The sequence below is a fragment of the Platalea leucorodia genome (assembly GCF_965183815.1).
Source record: "Platalea leucorodia genome assembly, chromosome: 3".
NCBI classification, from domain to species: domain Eukaryota; kingdom Metazoa; phylum Chordata; class Aves; order Pelecaniformes; family Threskiornithidae; genus Platalea; species Platalea leucorodia.
This window is the reverse complement of record NC_138825.1, coordinates 103849222-103872755: the sequence shown is the minus strand read 5'-3', so window position 1 is coordinate 103872755 and position 23534 is coordinate 103849222. Positions and strand designations below refer to the sequence as shown.

General features: G+C 34.1%; 1 protein-coding gene across 1 annotated transcript in view; it reads right to left on the bottom strand.

Annotated features, from left to right (window-relative positions):
- CSMD1 (CUB and Sushi multiple domains 1) overlaps positions 1-23534 on the bottom strand; it is a gene marked incomplete at both ends in the record, with an annotated part of 1257610 nt that overhangs the window by 188450 nt on the left and 1045626 nt on the right. Inside the window, 5 exons of the mRNA XM_082305706.1 lie at positions 1026-1229; positions 10037-10132; positions 12034-12147; positions 15360-15476; positions 21163-21357. Coding sequence (XP_082161832.1) covers positions 1026-1229; positions 10037-10132; positions 12034-12147; positions 15360-15476; positions 21163-21357 — 726 coding nt within the window. The remainder of the gene's footprint in view (positions 1-1025; positions 1230-10036; positions 10133-12033; positions 12148-15359; positions 15477-21162; positions 21358-23534) is intronic.

Sequence of the window (23534 nt, the reverse complement as noted above, 5' to 3'; positions counted from 1 at the left end):
GCTAATTGTAATAATTCTCTTTTGTATCATAAATACGTAGAAGTGAAGCAATGATCTGAAACCAATGTTATCTAAAATACACGAACAATATCAAGCATAAGATACAATGTGCACGAATAAACAATTCGGAAGTGAACTTCATTTTGAGTGTGTGCAGCGTAGAGCAGCCTAACAGCACAGCCTAATCATGTCTTACCTGAGAGTAACAACAAACTGTAAAGACATAACATTAAACATGATTGACAGAAATCACGTGAACTTACCCACAGCCTAAGATAATTCCAATATTGGATCTAGCTGGTAAAGCAGTGTGGCATATTAAATATTTTTACTCTATACACAATTGCTTCTTTAAGGTTCAAGAAAACAGAACTAAACTAAACAAAAAAAAAACCAGAATACACAGAAAATAGGACACCTACATTTATTTTTAGAACACTCTAATTATAGAGTAAATTCCTATGAATAGCAATGACTTGGATACAAATCCAAGGAGGGAGAGAAGAAAACCTTTAAACATTTACAAAAAAAAAAAAACCTGAAGTGTTAAACATTATCCCACTGCAGGTCTGTTGCAGACTGAAGAAAATTAGCTATACTTAACAATGCTATCATTATTCAATGTACACTATGCTTATACTCAAAAAAAAAGAAATCATCATCCTATGTGTAATAGAAATATGCAAAAAGTACTGTGTAATAAAACAGGTGAAGACACTTCTGGAGAATTAAATTCTGTCCTGTATTTCAAGCTTAGATGAGTCATGAAAATAATGAATGTTCAAGAAAATGTGCATCACACTTGTTCATATAATCAAAGTCACCATATGAAACACTATATTGCCTACCAGCCAGCTGGTACTCAATTACTTTTTGATATGGAAAACTGCTCTTTTAAATTGGGCATGACTGATATTAATTGAAGGAGAGTGAATATATGTGTTAAATACTATTTTCTGAAACAGTTCTTGAATTCTGTTTCAGAGACGTGTGACAGAACACATGACTTAAATGTAATTGCTTACCTACACAGCTTGGTACTGTGTCATTCCACTGAGCTAAAGCATTAGGTACAGACTGACATCGGATAGCTTTTGAGCCTTGTAGCAGATAGCCAGGACTACACTCAAATCGAACGACAGAGCCTGCTGAAAACTCAGAGCCGATTCTCCTTCCATACCTAGGCTCTGGAACTGAGCTACACTGCGTATCACTTGTGCGTGGAACAGCTGCATAAAGAGAGAAAGAAAAAAAAAAGATGCCATGAATCCAAATGACAATCATCATCTAAAAAGTAAATAGGCTACTAAAAATGATCATCATTTCTTGTAGGACAGAGCTCAATTGTATTTTTTCCTTTTACTTGCTCTGCTCCTGTATTCTCAAAGAATAGCCTAATGCTTTCACGGCTGTTAGCTGGATTTCTAACGATGATTGGTTTGGGGCTGTGACCATGTACAGTCATGTGAGTGCCATGGCAGCTTGGAGAGCAATTGATTTTGGAAGCACATCCTTAGGCATGAGAGAGGATCAGCGGGTGTTTCAGCTGTCCTCTTTAATGACAGGATACCATACCTACCACCTACATACCTACCACCTATTTTACTTATTGAAAGTTATTTCAATAACTTATTATTTACTTATGAATGTTTTGGCTTCTCATTAGAAGTTTCTTATTAGAAGCCAAGAAAAATATTATGCTGTAGATAATCAGATATAAAACCAACGTAACATTATACAAATATTTGTTTTATCATACTGGAGAATACTAAGTGATAACAATATACCCTCAAGGCTATTTCAGCATTTACAGTTGACAGCAATTATTTTCACCAATAATTTCTGAGAATTCATAAACCTGATGTGATACAAGAACAGGTAAAAGACTGTAAGCAACATTTAAAGAACAAAATAAGAAAATTCATTAGAACCCCAGGGGTTTATTTTCCCTTTGGCTTTGTTATTTATAACCACTTCTTTATAGCAGGCATTTTTTATACATACTGACTCTTGTTATTGTGTATGTTGTTTGTGTATCAAACTTGTTCTTTCCACATTTCATTTTGCAGTTATCTAGTTAGCTAGTAAATGCCTTTTTTTTTAAATATGTATTTATAGAAAAAATGATAGAAGTATCCTTTGTGTGCAACATCATCTATGTTTTACACTATAATAAAATAAATATACCTTAAAAATAATCTTATCAAATATAAGCAATTTTTCTGTGTGAGTGGCATGTTCAGAAGCTTTGTTTGATCAGTTTGGTTTCTTCAAGAATTAGTTTCAGAGGATCACTGCATCTAGGTATGAATAAGTAACACCATGAAAATTGCCAGCCATTTGGTCCTTAATTAACAAAGGCACAGAATAGCACAGAAATAAAAAAAAGGGGGGGGGGGGTGTATTTAGAATTTATTTCTGGCAGATTTTCAAACATGATGTTGCTGGCTTACTAACCTATTTTAAGTGTAAACAGAATCGCGGTTATGTTCAATTTTATTTTATGTCCTTGCATTTAATTTTCTTTGCTGGCCAGCAACAGTGAAGAGCAATATTCCTATCCAGTCATGTGCACACCTGTACACACCCCCTGCCCCAACTTGTTCAGCTACCCTAGTCACTAAGTAAAAGACAAGGTGTGTGGAGCCTATATATACTTATTTTCATATTGATATCTTTCACTTTTCTTATTTCTTATACTGTCATTTCCTCTATTCACAATCATAATTATTTAACTGCAGTAGTTTTAAGTACTGGTAAGTGCTCTTGAAGTTAACGTTTGTTGACAAGTTGGATACAGAACACTAATTGAAATCAATCCTATCTTAAATCTAGCATAAAATATGCAACACATTTTAGCAGAACATTGGAAGTTCTCATTTATGATTACACTAACATTATGTTCTACCAGTTTTCTCCATCGCTACTGAGAATAACAGTTAAATTTACGCAAGTATTATTGAATGTAGAGAAAAACTTTTTCAAAGAAGGTTTAGAAATAATTGGTACTAGCAACAACAGTACAATACATGCTCTTTTTATTAATATGCAGTGAGTTGATTTGTCAGACAAGGTCATAGAGATACAGTAGCACATATTTTCTTCTAAATCAGTAGGTTAGATGGTTGCAGAAGATTTTAGCCTTGAAAGCTTAAGAAAGTTATAAAATGCATCCAAGATTGAAAGAAATGGTCAGAGGTAAACTAACATACTCCTGGAATGATAACTACACAATATGGGAAAACAAAAGCAAATACATTTTTCAAGTTTTTAAAATGGTTAGATATTTTACATAGTATAAATAAACCACGTCCTTTTCAGTAAATTTAATATACCTGCCTTTGTTTAAAGAAATGGGATTTTGTGATTAAGTTTTCAATAGGACCTCAGCATCACACAGCTGCTCTGTGAACCTTGTTCATGCATACAGTTCTAACTGTGGTAGGAAATTGTTCTGCACTTGTGGAAGAATAATGAAGTAACCATAGTTCAAGGATTTCACACAGTCACAGTTCTTCCTGATCATAACCTGAAGACCAGCTGCAGTCTGCCAGGTCAATTCAACTCGCCCAACCTGCTCTTTTTTGTTCCCTTTTATCGGGACCAATAGTCTTTTCTCTATCAAATGGTCTACTGTAAGAGCACTCTTTTATTCAAACTTTTTTTTTTAATTGTATAATGACTGTACAAATTAGTAGGTGATGATGGCTGCTCACACATCCAGCCACGTGACTGTTATATGCCTAGAACTACAGCTTCTGTCACATCATTAGGCATTAATCCATCCTTTGGTCAGGACTACTTCCTCAAATGGGAGTTGTGGTGATGAGATAAATCATTTGCAATTATGTGATAGCAAAAGGTTCAATAAATTGTTGCGGACAAACCAATTTTGACTCAGGGAATTTATACCTAATGATGTTTAATTTAATTTGTTACCAATGAACACAAACCTCTGATCACTAATTCAGGAGTTAAGAAGAAAGAGGACACAAACAATCAAACAACCACTTAAGTAAACAGCTTTCCTTCCCTCTCCCCAGGCTCAACTTTCATCAAACATCTATCCTTCCCCTTCCTTATCTCAACTTCCTTGTGTCCATCTTAATGTCACCAGTGAGGTGAGAGGCAGCACAGCAGGTTGGGGTTATGTGCCCTCTTTTGGCTTCCTTGTTTTCCTCTGCTGTACTTAGTATTTTACTCATTTTCTCTCCTGCTTTTTACTTCTCCAAGTTTTCATTTCACTCTGGTTCTTAGTGTTTGTGCTACAGCGTGGGTCACCCATGGGCTGCAGTTGATCAGAGACATCCCCCTACTGCAGAATAGGTCTTTCACAGGCCGCCTACCCCTCCGAGGTGTTCTCACTCCAGAATGGGTTACCCACAGGCCACAGTTCGTTTAGAAGTGCTGCCCCATTGGCATGGAGGGCCTCTTTCCAAGAGTGAGTCTCCAACAGTCCCTCCAGCAGCATCTCCAGCAGTGCATCCTCAGAATCATCTCTGCCCCAAAGCAGTTGTCACTTGCTTTAATATCTTTCCGCAGAGGCACTACATGCTTCTCCAGCTGGTGGAAGTTTTGGCATGTAAGAGGTTCTTTATACCAGCTTCAGAAGAATCTGTTTGTGAGTGCCACATGGTAGCTCATGACCTCCTCCCACACAGGTCACCACTACAGCCCCCTGCTAGTTAAACTTTTAACTTTACATGTGTCTAAACCTTACCTGTCTTCCTAAAAGGCTATATGACCTGACTGAAAATTTCAGCATCGCTCCTGGAGTATTTTTCATTCACTGTGTGGAAGAAACTCTTGCCCAGCCTTTTATGGGAATACTACCTTTCTCTATTTATTTTTTCATCCGCTTCCTCAAAAGAGAGGAGGTTTCAGAAGAAAATCCTTGCTCGGATTCTCTAACCCTCTCCTGAAGACCACATCTGGAGAATCCCTACAACAGCTGCGCAAAGGTAAAGGACCCTTTTTAAGAATCAGATTAAAGAATATCCTATAATTGTCAGTAATCACAGCTGGCAATGTAATCATACATGTGTTTGTAATCCAAACAGATTTTTTTGTGTAACTAGCATTTTCAGCACCTCTCAACAAAGAATATAAAATCATCTGGTTTCGTTATAATATTGCCTTAGGAAAGTTATTTTCCTTTGAGCAGACTGACTATCTCTGCCATTATAGCAAATGTAGGGACAGTTTACTAACACTCTTAAATTAGTTCATGTAGCAGAAGTACTGCTATGTGCTTCCTTCCTTTTCAGACTGAAAGCTGTCATTTTACTGAGAGCAGCCAGTAAAGTAAAACAGCCATGGCAGCCACAAACATCCATGGCTAGAGTTGTGTCAGATTATCCTATTGTCAGCAGGAAACACTCAACACCATGTTAAAATTGAAATTTTGCTCAGTTTTCCACAGGTTTTACTACTAATTAATGGTTACAGTGAGATAAGAAATGCTAAAGATGCACAAATAAACTGTGCCATTCACTATAAGAGGCACCATTTTTCTAACGCTTTTTTTTTCCTTTTTGAAGAACTTCCTGAAGTTCTTAAGTGTAATGCAAGCCAGATATAACAAAAAAGTGAAGTACTCCCATACTGCTTAAAACAGAATTTAGATTTAAGTAATCCATTGCAAAATGCAGTACAGTTTCAAACATCGATGAGATGTGTTGTAAACCAGAACATAATGTAACATGGTAACACATATGGAAAATAATACTAACAGTCTTAGTTCTGCTCTCTAATTACACTCAGCAGTAAATGTGTGGCTATGTATTTTATTCTTGTTGCCGATTAGATCAACTTAATTGTTAAAGTCACATTCCTCTTTTATTCTTGTTCCCCTTTGTCTTTCTTCCACAGTCCTTCCTCATCCTAGTATGCTAACTTTCTTAATAGTTCTCTTTAAAATCTCATTTGACCTCATAAACTAATTCATGTATTTGTATGGTAGAACAAGTAAAGGAAGACAAGCATTAAAAACCTATAAATTTTTGGGTGGTAGAAAGGTCGTTACTTTGCTTTTTAGGGAAAGAACTCTCTGTGTTGCTGCAGCCTCAGCTATATGAAAATATATGCTATTGTTTCTTAGGTGATATCATAGCAGGAAACCACGTATAAGATAAACCTGAAAAAATATAATTCCCAATCTTCTTAAATGTGATTGTTCCTAGCATATTACAACATACCTGACCCTAATATTCTGAAAGACTAGATATTCATTCAGTCTGATATTACAGATATTCTTTACCTATTGTATGAAATACAAGGAAATGTGGTCATCTGAGAAAAAGAAATGAAGCCACAGATGACATATGCAGCTAAAAAGAAGGTTTTGAGAAAGTGGCATTGCAAAAGCCATTAAATCTGAATCAAAAGCTACAAACCTTATCTGTTGCTTGCTCAAACCAGAATGTGAAATAATGCAAGCAATAACTTTTTTTCCCCTCTAGCCTTCATTCTAGCTTTTGCCTACAGCGTTGGCAACCTAGACTTCTCAAGCTGTATCACAGAGACATTCCATTTTCTATAGTAATTATCCTCCATCTTTTAGTAAATGTTTCATACTGCTGTGAAACAAAATTGAAATCAGCCCAGTGGAAAAGTGAACAGGGAAGAAGGTCAAACTGGAATAGAGGGCGATAAATAAAATGATTGACTTTGCAGACCAGATTACTGTGTTCAATTTGAGAGTGAATGTTATTCTCTGAAATATTTAAAAGGCTAGCAAGCAGGCGGTTGTTGGAAATATGATCACGTGCTTCAAAAGAAGAGAGAAAAATCTCAGAATGATAGAGCTTATTAAATACCACTAACTCATTAACCAATATATGTATACATACATGTGTGTATTAAATAAAGCTCTTAAGAGGTATTTTAAAATATATTAACAAAACCTGCATATTCAAATATCTGCTGCAGAGAACACTTCTCATTTACTAAAATCTATTTCTCACAGTTACTAAAGAATAAGTGTAGTCCAAATAAATGACTGAAACGAGGCATATCATTGTGCTCACCTGGAGACTTACTGTTCAACAGCAATATATGCGTGTGTGTGTGTGTGTGTATACACATACAGCTAATAGAAGTGAGGCTTTGTATCACTATGAATTCTTTAAAAGCAGCAAAAAATAACTAAACACTTTAGGCATGTGAAAGCCAAATAGAATAAGACAGAAAGGTGTCATTCATATGCAAATGACTGATAAGAACTCAAACCCTGAAAGCTGTTTTCTAATTCCAAAAATTTACATTCCTCCTCTTTTCTGATTAACGGTGCATGATAAATTTAAATGCAAGTGATGCTTTCAGTGTGTAAAAAGGGCAGGTACTGATGTCCGGAGCTATATCCACAGTAAAGCGTGCAGTCATGGTGATATCTTTCTATAAATACAGAAGTAAGAAGGCTTAAAAACACCATCCAGAAGGAGTTTGGACAGTCCCAACAAGCTCCTTACAGCTATGGATATATTCGTGAGGTGACACAGTTCTTTCCATTAACTTGCTGTGTCAAACAATGACTGTGCTCCAATGTAAAAAAAATAAAATATTAAAAAAAAAAAAAAAAGAATCTTGATAATATTATTCAAAACTATCCAAAACTACCCAAAACTATTTTTATACTTCAACTTAGTAAAGCTGAAAAGTTAGTATATAATTAACCACAGTGTTCAATGACTGTTTCATTAAGCTTATTGGGTGTGCATGCAATACATCTAGTGAACCGCTCAGAAGCCCCTTTGGGACTGCATTTGTTGCCTGTACAGGCAATGGACCTGTAAGCACTGCTCCAGGTGTCACCAGACTGCAAACACATGGATCAACTTAGTGTACTAAGCTGCCTAGCAGCATGCTAACAGACTTGGGCATGCTGTCTCATTCTTGCATTTCAACTGTAGTGTGCAGACATGCACATAATACCTCCTCAAATTCAGTTGTGTCAGGAAGAGACCTGCAAGTCTTATATCTGCCACCCACCCTTCAATATTGAAACAGCCTCACAGTCTCTGCCATACCAATTTGCCCTCCAAGCTCTCCAAGAAGACAGAATTTCTTAGCAGCTTGAACAAAAACTCTTGAAACATCAACTGGAAGAGTACTGATCAATACTAATATAATTAAGTAAACTCCCCAAAACCTTGAGCTGAGCTACAAATATTCATGAAGTAAGCTTGAAAGTGTCTTTGGCCCTTTTTTTTACCCTCTGTTTACAGTATTACACTGAGGAACAGTGTGTGATGCAGAATCCAAGCTAACTTCAGTCAAACTAACTCTAAAACTGTAGGTGGCAAAAATATGTTGAAGCAGAGCTACATTGTTTTGACAACATTATGCTGCCTATACATATCTAGAACTGAGATTTTCATGAGTACTTGAAAATATTTTCTTTATTTTTTCTTTTCTTTTTCTTTATGTCTTGAGAAGCTGAAATGAACAGTACTTCTATGGATAAAGACTTTAGGTGAATGTAACAAAGATGCTCACAACAGCTCTTATGCTGTACTCGCTAAGTGGGTAATTCTCAGTATAGAACAAATCCCAAAATATATTTTTCTCTTGCTTTTGTTAGAAAATTATCACTATTTCATATTGTAACTGTAATTGGATGGGGCAAAAATTAAGTATAAAATAAATGTTAAGTATACAATTAAATAGAAAAGTATAAAATCTTTGTTTTTAATATCTGTTTCAGGTAACTAGATATTTCTTCACCGGAACCACAAGACCTATTTTCTGTGTCATTATAATGTCTGAATATAAATCAGAAATTCTTGCAATGTTGATATTGTATAACAAACCTATTGATTTTTATTTTTACTGATTTATTGAATTCCAAAATGCAGCTAGCAATTCTGGGTGGATTTCCAGTGTCCATTTAAAATGCTACCCAGTAGCATGCTTGTACTTTCATCTCAGGGAAATCTGGCTTTTAACAGAGATCACATATGCAGTCTAGCAACTTACATCCAACTCAATAATAAAGATGTATATCTCCTTTTGCTCAAAACTGAATATAATAGTCACTGTATCTAGAAAACAAGTTCTATGGTCTTGTCCCTACTCGTTTTAGTCAAGCAAAATGTTGGCTAGATGTAATAGATATTTCTATCAGATAACTAAATTAAGTAGCTAAAACCTGGCCAGCTGCTCACAAACAGAGAAAAGCTGTTTGTGCATGTGGATATAGATGCTACCTTGGGCAGCAAGGACCGCAAGATGATGAAATTGAGGGAGCAGCAGAAGGTTGGAATTAAGGTGAGCAGACTTTGGCATATTCATGAAGTTGGTACATAGACTCTCCTAAGGAACAGACATAAAGAGGAAGGATACTGGTGATTTTTTTTAGAGAGATTTGAGAGTCTTGGAACAAATCATGCCATTGTGAGGGAAGATTGGGAATTTGGGCAGAAAGCCTGCATGGATAGATCAGGACCTTTTCAAAGAATTTGAATACAAGAAGGGAACATACCACAAGTGGAGGCAAGGACAGCAGGAGTATGACAGCATTGCTCATCTACTTAGAAACAAAAATCAGTAAAGTCCAAGTCCTGCTGAAGTGAAAACTAGCAAAGGACATTAGGGAAAAATGTACAGGTATGCTAATTACAAAGGGAATTTCAAAATACATGTGGGTATGTTGATGCATTGGGGGGCGTGTGGGGTGTGGACAAGCTAATGACAAATGATGTAGAAAATATTTAAGTATTAAATGCCTTTTTTGCCTTCAAAGTCCTCACCAAGTAGTTCTACATGTCTGAGGGGGACATGAACACTCAGCAGTAAGGGAGCAACAGATGAGAGACTACTGAGAGGCTGGACATATTCAAGTCCATGGAGCCAGATAGGATTCACTGGAGACAACTGCCATTATGAAGCCAGTCTACTGTCAGAAGTCCCTGATGGCTGGAAAAATGTTAAAATTACACCTATGTTTAAAGAAATACTTTAAGATCTAAGAAGAATTCAAAATAATACACTGTGTGACACTGGCACAGTGTCTTCCACCAAAAGCATGCATGTTTACCTTGGTAAACAAAGTGGAACCCCCTGGCTGATGCCCCACTGTTAGCACTGAATCGCAGAAGAATTTGATTAGATGTAGCCAAAGGCAATGTCTCTCCTACAAATGAAAACAGAAAATGAATTAAATATGCAAAACAGAAGTAACAGTTACAACTCTTCAGTATGTAATCAAATATACTGTTAAAATACATAGTTTTATGTTGCCCTCTACAGTTAAAGAAAACGTAAATAATAGTGTATAAAATTAAAGTTGCCATTGGAGGTTTGAAAACTTGTCAGAATAAAAAGACTTCATGATTCAACAACATAAGCTTTCTGACATTTACTGCAGCTGTTGGAACTAGAGCTCCAATAAACTACTTGTCTGGGGAACCCTACTTCCATTTGGGGCCAAAATTTTTGGTTAACTTTTCTGTGACTGACAGCTTTACCTTGCCTTGCAAAACACAATAGACAATTAAAAATATTTGAAAAACCCCACAGGGGATCTGCATGTGATGTTTACCATTTTAAAACTAAAACTGAAATGAGAAAGAACAGATCCATGACTCATTTTATGTAGTTGCTTCAATAAAATATATGGTCACATATGAACTATATTACATTATTAACTCTCTAATAGCCTTTCTTATATATTGACTTGAGGATTAATAAAGATGTTTAATATACTTTATCTCCTTTCCTGAGATATCTATCTACACTCATGAAAAAAGTTCAGTAATGAATCACTACAGAAAAAATTACAGTATTTTTACGCTGCAAGGATGCCACTCTAGATGACAACTGTTTTTATTCTCATTGGATTATATCAACCCATATTTTCCAAAATTCTACTGAAATGAATTATAATGCACTAATTTAAAATATCTTAGATAACTGGATTAATAGGATTTATAATTCTTTTCACTTAGATTACATTTATATTATCATAACTAGTGATTCCACGTAACAGAATCTTACCCTAAACCAATGCAAATCAGGTGTCACAAGTAATAAGTAAAAATCACAAGTTTAAATTCCCTTCAATTATTTTCAAATGCCTGCTATGAAAACAGACATTAGTTTAAACTTTTTTATACATTTGATGCAGTAAAACTGGGCGCTTAGATGACTTCTCTCTTAAATTTAAACATTAAAAAGCAAATATTTTGTTTTGTTGCTGAACTCTTGCCAGTAATTAAACAAATTTAAAAATGAATTTGTGAACTCTTATTATGACACAAATAGATACGATTTACCAGAGGAAAATGCTAAGTTTAATTTTTCAAATAATAAAATGTTTTCTATAAATAGATATATTACATTCTTTTAATATCAAATATTTCTTCAATTATTCAAAGTGAAAACCAACAAGCCATGAGAAGCCCTGGATTGCAAGAATCTTAAACTCACATATAAACTCTCCTAAATACTAGGAGTGTGTGACAAAATACATTCATAGCTGCAGAAATATATTTGTATATTACCTACTTGAGATGAATGTAGTCATTATATATGCATACAATGGAAATTCTGGGCACGCTGAAATAGATGTAAGTTCAGTTATGATTTCACAGGGTCAACATTTTGCTATAGTTACCTGAATGCAACAGCTGGCCTGCTTTTAGTATAAGTGCATGTTTGCATACAGATAATTGCATTTTGTGAATAAAAGTAATTTGTGTTTAAATTAGACATTCAGAAAATGTAGATGTGTAATTCACAGAGTTTATGAGTAGAGAGGATAATTATACCATCCAATCTTCCCTCTTACATAAAGATCTGAGAATTTCATTCAATTATTTCTGCACTCATCCCAGTGATCAGTTCTTGCCTAAACCATATGTTCCAGAAGAATGTCTTGATTCAAAGATTTAGAAGGGTCTTCCATTTCCCTTGGCATCCTATTCCAGTGATTTTACTATTATATTTCCAAATGAAATTCATAACAGTCTCCTGATTTATTTTTTCTATGTTGAGCTGTGTAAGAAATGTATACTTCTTTTCTTTATTACTTACCTGAGTGGGATCCAGACAGGGAACTAAGAAGTCTAGCCTGAGAGTTTTCTCCATCAAATAATTCTGCCACATCATTCAAAGCGGTCTGAAAATAGGCAAATTGTCCAAACACAACTAAATTAAAAAAAAAAAAAAGAAGAACGAAAAAGAGAGAGAGAAAAACAATAAGAAGAGAGAAGATAACACAAGATCCTAGTCTTAAAAAAAAAATAATGGGATATTTTTGCTTGTCTTAATTACCAGTGGATTCCTGCATGAATCCTTTCCAAGCTAATTCATTGTCTACCATGATAAAACACCTGCATTAAACCTAAGTTATAAGATTCTGATGTGCTTTTCATTATTTCCTTATTTTTAATTAAAAAAAAAAAAAAAAGATAATTAAATCACTCTTTCTCCAAAAGCGTGCTCTCCAGTCAAACAAGTCTTGTTCCTTATCTGATCAAGTAATAAAAATATCAATGTGTTACTGGTTTTGACATATTGCTGCACTTAATTTGTACTTCATCTGTAAGTAAAGTGTATTAACAAACAAATCATTTAATTATGCAACATGTCTCACTAGTAAATATCAAATGGTTCACTGAATTAAAATATCAGATAGCAATAGAAACATGAAGTAATAAACCAGTAAAATCAAGTCAATAAAAATATTACTTCGTCACTCCAGCGACCCGTATTTTATTGACAAGGGAGGAATCTGTTTTAAAATTATTACAGATTCTGTATACAAACCATGGGTCTTCAATGCAGCACAATTTCTGTACAGATTGTATTTTCGAACTTCTTGTAAAGTTCTCAATTTTTTTAACTTTAAAAAAAAGGTTTTTTTTTAAAAAAACAAATTGCATAAGTCCAACGTCCTGATTTTTAAAAGCAGGGTTAACTTTGAAGTTCAGTTAGGTTGCTCAGGTGTTTTTCTGAGCAAATTTTGAAAATCAGCAAAAATTTTTCTTCAAGCTACCTATACTTAATTGCTGTTGTGGTGAAGAATGTTTTCCTTATGGCCAGTCGGAATTTATTGTACTACAACTTGTGACTACTGCCACTTGTTCTTTCACTGCGTATTTCTGGAATGAAGGGTCCTCCTTCACTTATCTTCTCCAGGCTGAACTTCTTTCAACTTTTCCTTGTACTGTGCTTCAGCCTCCTAATCATCTTGCTGGCTCTCTGTTGGACTTGTTCTATTTTAGCGATCTGTGTCTTGTAATTTGGAAGCACAAAATTATAGACATAGTTTCCAGATGCTACTTCCTGAAGGCTACAAAGTGGGAAACAGTACCTACTCTCAACTTGCAGGGCACACCCTTGCTAGTGCAGCCCAGTGTGCAGTTAGTCTTCATTGTTGCAAGGGTATCCTTAGTGCAAACTATTATCAACTAGAAGTAAAGTTATTGCAATATTCTTCAATCACTAAACCTATTAGAACTGCAAAAAATACATCTTTTTAAAAGAAAATTTATATTAAAAATGAAAAAGGATTGGTTTGAAGTTGTGTCTATGGCCAGTACATTCAAATAACTTTTCTGTCAGGCCCTTCAAGTCAGGAACGTGATGAGATCCAGTGTAGAGAAATAATTTTGTCAGGTACTTGCCAAGAATTTTAAATGTTAGCTATAGATTCTACTTGTGTCATTTTCTCTTTCTAACAAATAAGAATAAAAATATTTATTTGTTTAGATGACTGGTGAAAAGGTTGCATAATTTTTAAATAGCATATAGTAAAATATGGAATTTTGAGCATTATTTAATAAAAACTTCTAAATTGTGATAATATCCAATTATTCAATATACAAATTAACCACCAAAAAATTGAACACCATGTAATTACTTTAATGAACTTTACAACTACTGATATGGGCCTAGAGATATTTTGCATGTCCTTGATCAGGAATTCTAGTGAAAAATATTGTATAATAAAGCCACTAATTGGATAAATGTGTCTCTCCATAAAGCTCCAATAGCATTTCACTGTAACTACTGTCTTGGAGATCTAATCACTCAATGATTTGATGGATACTTTTTATAAGTTCCAGCCACTTTCTTGTTCTAGTGGTTATTTTCTTGCATTCTATACAATTCTAGCAGACAAAAGAAGAATTACATCCTATCAACTCACTTTCTCTTGTAGAAAAGTCAAAACTTTAATAAATAATGCAGAGTACTTTTAAACTTTCCTGTAGTACAAATCTCAAGGATTTGTGTTACTCCCACCCCTAAAACACTGATGAATAACTTTTATATGATACCTATTGTGGTTTTTGAAATAGGACAACAACTAACTAAACTATACTTTATTTGATAATTATTTAACCATATTTGTCACAAGTATCTACTGTGCAAATGTATTTCTCCTTTTTTTTCTGAAGAAATGCTTCTGAAATGTAAGAACAAACTTTCTAAAACATGATGAAAATGGAATTAATAATTTTCTTACTATAAAGCTGTGGACAAAAATTTGAACAAAACCATTGAGCTTGTCTCAAATAATAATAATGAAAAAGACTAATAATCAAGAGTTCAGTACTACAGTGATATTATGAATTATTATTAGCAGGTGTAATAAACTTTTCCCAGTCTCTCAACCTGTAAATCTCTAACAGCTTCTGTCAGCAGCTTTCCAAATTCTTCAGTGAAAAAACTGATGAGTGCTTATAGGTTTTGTTGCATATAGAAAGTATCAAACACACTAAGTTGATGTGCATTCAGTCTTTTAGTAAGTAAGTGGTAAAATGGATCTTAGTGCTATTTGTCTGGACTTGAATTAGGGAAACCTGCTTTGCAGAAAACCATGCCCTGCATACAATTGAACAAGGTTTAGAGATTTTTTCCAAGTATTTTGACACATTGAAAGAACCAGTTTTGTGATTTTTCCCAAACATTTCTGGCACTTTTATGTAAAATTGCTTTCTTTGCCTCCACTGTACTTGTTAAATGTGATCCTACTCATCTTGCCCTTGTTAAAAGACAAAAACCAAAAAGTTAAAATATAAGAGAACACTTGACGCTTGTTTTCTGAGAACTGATTTTAATTTGCAGGAAGCTTGAATGAATTATTATCCTATGATGATGAATGATGTAATCAATTAAAGTATTCAGAATATGCTTGGATAGCAGACACAGATGTCTTAGCTGAAGTCTATTGATTACTCTAGGGAGAAGTAAAGGGTCAAAACCCTAAAATTAATTTCTATGTCAAGAATACATTTATTTTTGATAAGCAATTTGCAATATATTGAAAACCTAATGTCACTTTTATACATGAAGGACATTCGAATAGTAGAACAATGATTAATGATTGATAAAACCGTAGAAGAAATTTTTACCAAATTCTTTAGGTACAGTTATTGAATAATGGCAAGTCTGTCCAGCAGTGTAATTATGAGGATAACTTGGTGATAAAACCACTCCCTCTGATCCAGTATACTGCCCTCCACATGGTGCTGGAAACAAAACAGAAAGAAATGTGTACATTAATTACAGTTGTCTGTATTAGTTCAGCCTGAAAACGAAAACTTGAAACATTACAAAGTGACAGTTTAGTGGTTTTGCTTTTGTTTGGTTTTCCTATAATGACATATCTAATGATTCTTTCTCAGGATATAATTTTTATTAAAATTTCTTTAAAATGAGAATACTTGGGAGTTTTACTTGACTACAAGTATTCATATAGGACTGGAAGTATACCTTTAGTTGAAAGAAACTGTAAACACAGAATTTAAGAGGGTTTTTTTGATTTGAATATATGTCTATATCTAGGTATTTATGTAAAAAAAAAAAAAAGCTCAGAAAAAAATATGGTACTGCATAATTAAATGGCACACAACAGTTGTATTGGGTCTCAGAGGAATACATACATATGCTAACAGTACCCTGCACAGAATGCCATGGATTCTGCTTTGTGAATATATGCTTGAACTGCCTTGCTTTTCATAACTTCCCAAGTTGATTATCAAAAGAGCATATAGACTATACATGTGGGAAAAAAAATCTTTGGATTCAAATGTACATAAAACAGAACAGAAAGAGTAAGAGAAACTCTTTACAGCTATAGAAGTTAAAAGGGATATTTAAGGACAGTGGAGCCCCAACCTTCAAGACTAGTCAGGCATTATGTAAGTAACAGTTCTGCCCATATCATGAGAAAAAAATGAACAAGCATACATGATATGTTCCTTACATGTATGGGCAATAAATCTGGCATGCTGAGGGACTGCTGGATTTACCAATTATAAGTGAAAGCACTACATCATGGGAAGTCTGTGTCTCAAGGATTTCTCAGGAAAAGCCAAAGCAGGGAGTGGATGAAAGGGATATGTGCTTTTGGAGAAAGAGCAAACATAAGGAGTGGCTATTTTTAAGTTAAAATATCTCCTTGTGTTGAATATTGCGTAAATACCTCTCTATACAATGAAAACAAAGTATTGCTGTCACTCTTCTCAACTTTTGAGAACTAATGGAAAGGCTTGGCCTCCTATCAATATCTTCATGAAAATGTAAGTCTTATAATAATTACATCAGTTACATGCAATCCAGTGCTCTTTTTTTTTTTTGTCAAATTATTTCATCAAACACTACTAAACACTACAAAAAACTATAGATTTTACAAGAATAAAAGATTGTTGTACACTGTCATTTTGTCCAAGAAGCCAATAATGAAATTATTTTAAAAATAAATAAATAGATAAATTAAATTACAAAAAACTAGAATAGTCACATTACTTTTGTTTTTAAGCAAGGAAAAGATCACTGCATAATCTAAACAATTACTTTCTATTATAAGGAACAAAGTAAACTAGTGTTACTCCGCTCTGAGAATCTTACATATAGCAGATTAGACTTTAACAAGTGCCTGGAAAGCAGCCCTGAGGAGAAAGACCTGGGGTCCAGGTGGGCAAGCTCATTGGTTTGGGGCTAATCAAAGGACCTTGTTACCAGCTCCCAGCATTGCTGACCCAGCTCGTGCTGCGGGACTGTGCCCAGTGATTGAGGGCACAGCCTGCGCTTTGGTCATCCTCGGCTCCTGGCTCATCTGCCCTTGTGGAGCAGACCTGCTCTTTCTGCTCTCTGACAGCGTCTGGACTTCAAAACCACACTTGAAATATCAAATACAAGTTTAACTTCCTTATACAGGCAGCAATTAATACTACAAATCTGTGTCTTCTCTTAGCTGCTTATATGAATTATTCAAAAATCTAATGTAATGATAGAAGATGAGAAGTTTAATCTATCAGTAGGCTGAATAGGATTATGTGGCTGAGGTGAAACTCAAATATCACAAGGAATCATTTCATGCCATGAATTTAAAAACTTTTATTTTTTTTTCTCTTCTTCCTTCAAGGATACCAGAAACTAAGCCACAAAGTCTATCTTCTAATTACCAAATTAAATTCTCAAGTCATGAATATTTCACTGGAATGAAAGCATGTTACTTATGCTTAATTTGAAACAAATTCCAAAGTTACGGAGTTGTAAAACTGTTCCCTTCTAAAATGTGTTTTCCCATTTTTAGATATGTTTTTTGATAATATCTTTGATAATATTTATGATAATATCTTTGTAGTGTATCCACTCTGTAAGGAAACCCTGTGAGTGCTTAGACTAAAAAAGATGCAAGAAAAGTTCTCTTGTAGGTTAAGGCTGTAAAATTTATCAGTGCAGTGCTGTAGCAGTCAAACATATCCTAAACAGAGCTCTCAGTTTTGACTACAAGTAATGTTTGTTTTAATGAGCAAAACCTACATTTTTAGAGGATGTATTTTAATAACTTCATTAAGGATTGTGAAATTAATAATGAAAACAGTATGCCTGAGACTTTCCATTAGTGTTTCAGAATATACCTACTGGCAGATGCCAACTGTTACCTAGATAAATATGAAATTTGTTTTCATCATGTCTGACTGTAAAATGCTACCTTAAAGAAAAAACATAAAAAACACACCACAAAGAAATAAAGTTGAATTAATTCACTTAATTGGGGTAATTGACTTAAAGAACTAATTGCATCATTTTCAGAGATTCTTAGGATTTACTATACAGCACTCATTTTAGGTTCTTTTCCATTTTTCATGCTTCAAAATTGTAATGTTTTTCATCCAATATTTTAAAGACGTTCAAAAAGGGGCAATTAACTATCAGTATGAATAAAGAAATATAAACTCAGAATATTGTGCTAAAATTGCATCTTGAGCATTTTTATTTGATATTTTCAGTTTTGATTGGGTTAAGTTGTATATTACATGAGGGCTTTACATGAAAACAAAGGTGATCCTGAGTGGATTTTGGTTCTGGCCTCCTATACGACTCCTACCCTTAAAATTACGTATAAATATGTTTTATATAATGGATCTGCATTTCATATGTATATTTAAACATAAAATAATTTATTTTGTTTACTCTTCCCACTCACATCATTGTTCCCTTACTTTAAGTTATTAGTGTCTCAATTTTACTCAAAATCATGCCCTGTGACAAAAAGAAGGATTCTTTACTCTACTTCCTTTGGATCTTTGGCACAGCCTTCATTAGAGTACTATGGTAAAATAAGACTTACAGGGATCCAAAGAGCTCATGCAGTTCTCAGTAATCTGTGGTTCCGTTATAACCCACAATTTGAGACTTCTGTCATTCTCATAAATCAAGTCTATTCTATTAAAGAGTTTTTTTAAGACTCCACAAAGGAGTATATATTGATAAATATTTATTTATTTAGTATGGTTTACTCCATACTAGAGATACAAGCATAGTAGCCATGTAAATGATACTTTAAAAACCTCCATACCTTTACTGAAGTCCTAACAGTATCTGTTTTAAAATGGAACACACAGTAAACCATACTAGATAAACAGACTTAAAGTATTTCCACAAGCATGTATTCCAGTTTAGTTGTACTCAGATTTAACAGTGTCAGGATACTCAGTCTTTCAGTTAGTAATTTCTGCTTCTTTAGACACCCAGTGTTACTTAGAATAGATATCACAAGCATCTCAATACTGCATTAATTGTCACCTTGGAATAAGAATTATAATTATTGAGGCAGAAAATTAAAATGAAGACTCAGAGCTATGGCTAACTAATTTATCCTCTATCCTCTATCCCTTGTTTCAGCATTTGTGTTGTATAAATATAGAACAATTTTAACAAATCAAAAGTTACATATATTAGTTATTGTCAATAAAGTACTAAATGATTTCTGTTGAAAAATAATGTCCTGTAAAATTTTAGATTTTAAATTATCTATTGGATGATCCTCAAAATGAACTCAGTATGAGATATTGATGTCTATTTTGTTAAGCTACAAATATTGTTTTAGGAGCTCTGTCTGTCTGTTCTAGACCTTTATATCTGGGTGTAAAAAATAGAGGATTCAAAAGAACACTTCCCCTAATTTTTTATTTCATATTTTATAAAGTATTATAATAATAGATATTATTTTAATAGTAAATTATTTCTTAATAAATAGGATGTTTATTCTGCTTTAAAAAATTAAGAAAACAAATGTTGATTTTTAAACATGCTGGAGCATGTCCAAAGAAGGGCAAAAAGCTGGTGAAGAGTCTAGAGAACAAGTCTTATGAGGAGAGGCTGAGGGAACTGGGGTTGGGAACTGAGGGAACTGGAGAAGAGGAGGCTGAGGGGAGACCTTATTGCTCTCTACAACTACCTGAAAGAAGGTTCTAGTGAGGTGGGCGTCAGTCTCTTCTCCCTAGTAACAAGTGATAGGACAAGAGGAAATGGCTTCAAGTTCCACCAGGGGAAGTTTAGATTGGATAGTAGGAAAAAATTCTTCACTGAAAGGGTTATCAAGCATTGGAACAGGCTGCCCAGGGAAGTGGTTGAGTCCCCATCCCTGGAGTTATTTAAAAGATGTGTATAGATGTGGTGCTTAGGGACATGGTTTAGTGGTGGAATTGGTAGTGTTAGGTTAATGGTTGGACTTGATGATCTTAAGGGTCTTTTCAAACCTAAATGATTCTATGATTCTACAATTCTTATTTTGTGTGTTTGTGTGTGTGCATCAGGGCAGGAATTACAATCCAAAATGCCTGAAATAATGTGTGACACGTACTGAAGTCTAGCAGAGTGGTGTTTTCATAGCTGAAGTCATGGAGAGAAGTAGCAATTAAGCACTATGGATAATCAGCAACCCACTGCATCAGCTTCCCTTGTCTTTTTTCTTTAGGAGTATAGACCGCAACTTAGGCTACGGTTACACTGGACACTAAACACTACAAGAGCCTATTCTATGGCCTTGAGATGAAACAGCATGATTGGCCACAGCAAATACCTGTAACAGTACTAGTACTAGTACTGCTACTCTCACTTTCAGAAACATATGCGGGTGGCCTACTAGGAACAGCCTGTGTCCCATGCTTACTCCCACACTGTGAGTAATAAATTCTAAAGAGTGCTATAAGGTCTGGACCAGAATCATGCCTAGAAATAGTCTAACAACTGAAGTCTAACAACTTAACCTATTTCCAGTCCCCAGTCTTTGCTCTGAGCACAATTCAAATAGTATATGCATCGTCTAAGTTGCTACATCCTTTTAAAAGGCAGTTCTAAATTGCTGTCACTAGGAAGGTAATACCTGAAAATAATACATCTTGAGACTGTGTGGGAGCACAGATAAATCCCTATTATTATAAATCACTCATGTATTGAAGCTCCATTTTGTTGAAAGGACTGCCCCTACTTGCAGTCTAAGAAAAAATAAATTGGCAACAGACAATACAAAGAGAATAAAAAGAAACAATGGATAGGCCAGTAATACTTCATAATTAGTATTTAGTCTATTTTATATGGATTCTCTTACAGATCACAAAGCCTTCCACTAAAACTGATGTAAAGGGGAAACCATGGAAACTTACATATTACACTGTGGTCATTCTTATGAACATGAAAATATATGTTGATTTCAGAATTTAAACATATTTTGAAATAGTTAAAACAATGCATTAATGACTAAGCTATAGTCCAAAACTCATATCATCATAATTTCTATATTTGAACTTCAGATTTTTTTCAATACAAACTATATGTGTAGAAATAGTATAAATAGCCTCTGGGACTGAGAAATTCTGAATTCACTGGGAGGGACAAGGGAAATGGTAAGAAAACAGTACATACCATTACAAGATGGCAATGCTCTGTTCCATGCTGGCTTTCCATCTGCACCAATTACACACGTTATAGTTGAAGGATCGATAATCTTATATCCAGAATCACACTGGTAAGTAATAGTTGAACCAAGCTTAAAGTCTGTTCCAATTCTTGTCCCATTCATGATGTTTCCAGGATCAAAACAAGCTTCCCGTGGCTTTTCTGTTAAAATGAATTAAAGTAAATCTATATACGCTGTCAATTAAAAAAATAAAATTAAACAATTATCAGTGTTTTTTTCCAGTCAGGTTACATTTCTCAACAACCTATTAAAATATTTTTCTTGTTTCTGTATGCTTACTACAAGATCATGGATGTTTGCATTAGATTGGTTATCTGGCCAAGGAAATTATATTGAGAGAATCTAACTAACAGCATTTTCTTCCTACCTTCTGTTAGTTGAACTCTTCAAAAGCTGAATGACACCAATGAAGTTTAGTAGTGTAGAAGAAAAACTACCATTTCTAGAACTCACCACTTAACACTATTATGTTTTTTAACCAAGTATCACACTCACACTCAATAGCTTCTGGTTAGAAAGCTGCGATACTATGGAATAATTTAAACATTAAAAATGTATTGTTCCTTTATGTTTCATAATTAAGAAGATCTAACAATAACTTGAGCTTGAAGGCTGACAAAATAAGCATAAGAGTTATTTTCTTGCATAAGTTAATAGGTACAAAATCTTAAGCCAACCTGAGTATAGACATTGATTTTAACAAGAGTAGGATTTCATGCGTTATCTTTGGCAAGTTAAAATACAAAGAAAAGGGATGGGAGAAATAATTCATATTAAAAATTACTTTGTTTCAAGAATATGATTAAGACGATCTTCAAATAGAAGGCACAGAACATTCTTTATAACCAAATAAATGAAAACAAAATATTACTATTACTATACTGTTGGGAACTATGCAATACTTCTTCCTATAAAAGGCTTAAACAAAATTTAATGCTTTTAAAATCTATGAAAATATTGTGTAATATTACTTCTATAAACAGTATTTTGCTAAATATGTGAACTGTTTAGGAGGGAAGGATGCACCTAATATAAACAAAGATCATTATACGAGGCAAAGATTTTTTATTAAAAAATTCCAGAGTCAAATTCATAGTCAAAGTTTATAGCATGCCTCCTTCCCTTACTAAATGCTAATAAAGCACATACTTTAATGAAATACTCAAGGAATATTATCAGAAAGCAAAACTGGATATCCATAATCAGAAATGTAAAGTAATAAATTTTATATAAAATATTAAATAATGTGCTTAATAAAAATATTGAATTATTAGGCACAAAAATACTGTCCATTGAATATAATAACTTTTAAAAATATACTGTTCTGCTCTTATATATTTTTATTTTCTTATTCTTTCATTTAATTTCCAGTTACATAGAGGCATACATATCAGACTATGCTGAGAACAGAAAACACGCACACAGTGAAAATGTGTATGCACATTTTCAACGGTCATCTTTATCTCTTTATCTTCTGCTCAATTTGTCATTTTCTTTCCTTGCAGGCCAACAAGACTTCCTGGAACAAATTGTTTTCCCATTTTATTTGTATGTTGTTTCAAGTTCAGATAGGAACAAACAGACTATCATTTCATCTATGGCAATATGACAATTACTTTGGGAAGAAAAACCTTGCCAACATGGAGAATAATGCACGATGCTGGATGAAAGATGAAGACTAAATACAAAAATGATTTAATAGTTCTTGTTAACTTCCCTCTTTTTCATTGCTATGTTATTTCTATATTCTTTAGATATTTTTGTTCCTTCATTTTTGACATGTACATTAATGCGGTTTGCTTCCATTGTCAAGAATAAGAAGCTGAGGCAGCACCTCTTTTGGTGAAAAACAGCTTGATAAATCTCAGCAGAGATGACAATCAAGCCAGAGGTGGCATCTGTGACCAGAAAAGAAAACAGCATTTAAAGTGAGTGTATGTCTTTAATAAACAGACGGCGTAACCCATTCTCTGGCTAGTAATAGGTACCCCCCAAAAAATGCAAATATTGTCCTGCAGTACTTATTCAAAAATGTATATGTAGATTCAACAATAAAGTGGGAAGGAAAATGTATTGGTGTGTATCAGCATGGAAGCAGCCGCAGTCAAGTATTCTAATAGGGTAAGACAATTCCATTATTCTACAACTCTTTTCCAAATGCTACTTTTGATGTGCATCATCTATATCTACTTTTTCTTCTGGAAGATGAAAATGTGCATAAGTAATGTGAAAGAGATTTCATGAAAAAGGATTTCTGTGTTCCTCCACACATTTACAGTTTTTAAAACCTACATCGATGCAAAGAGGTATTTGGCAG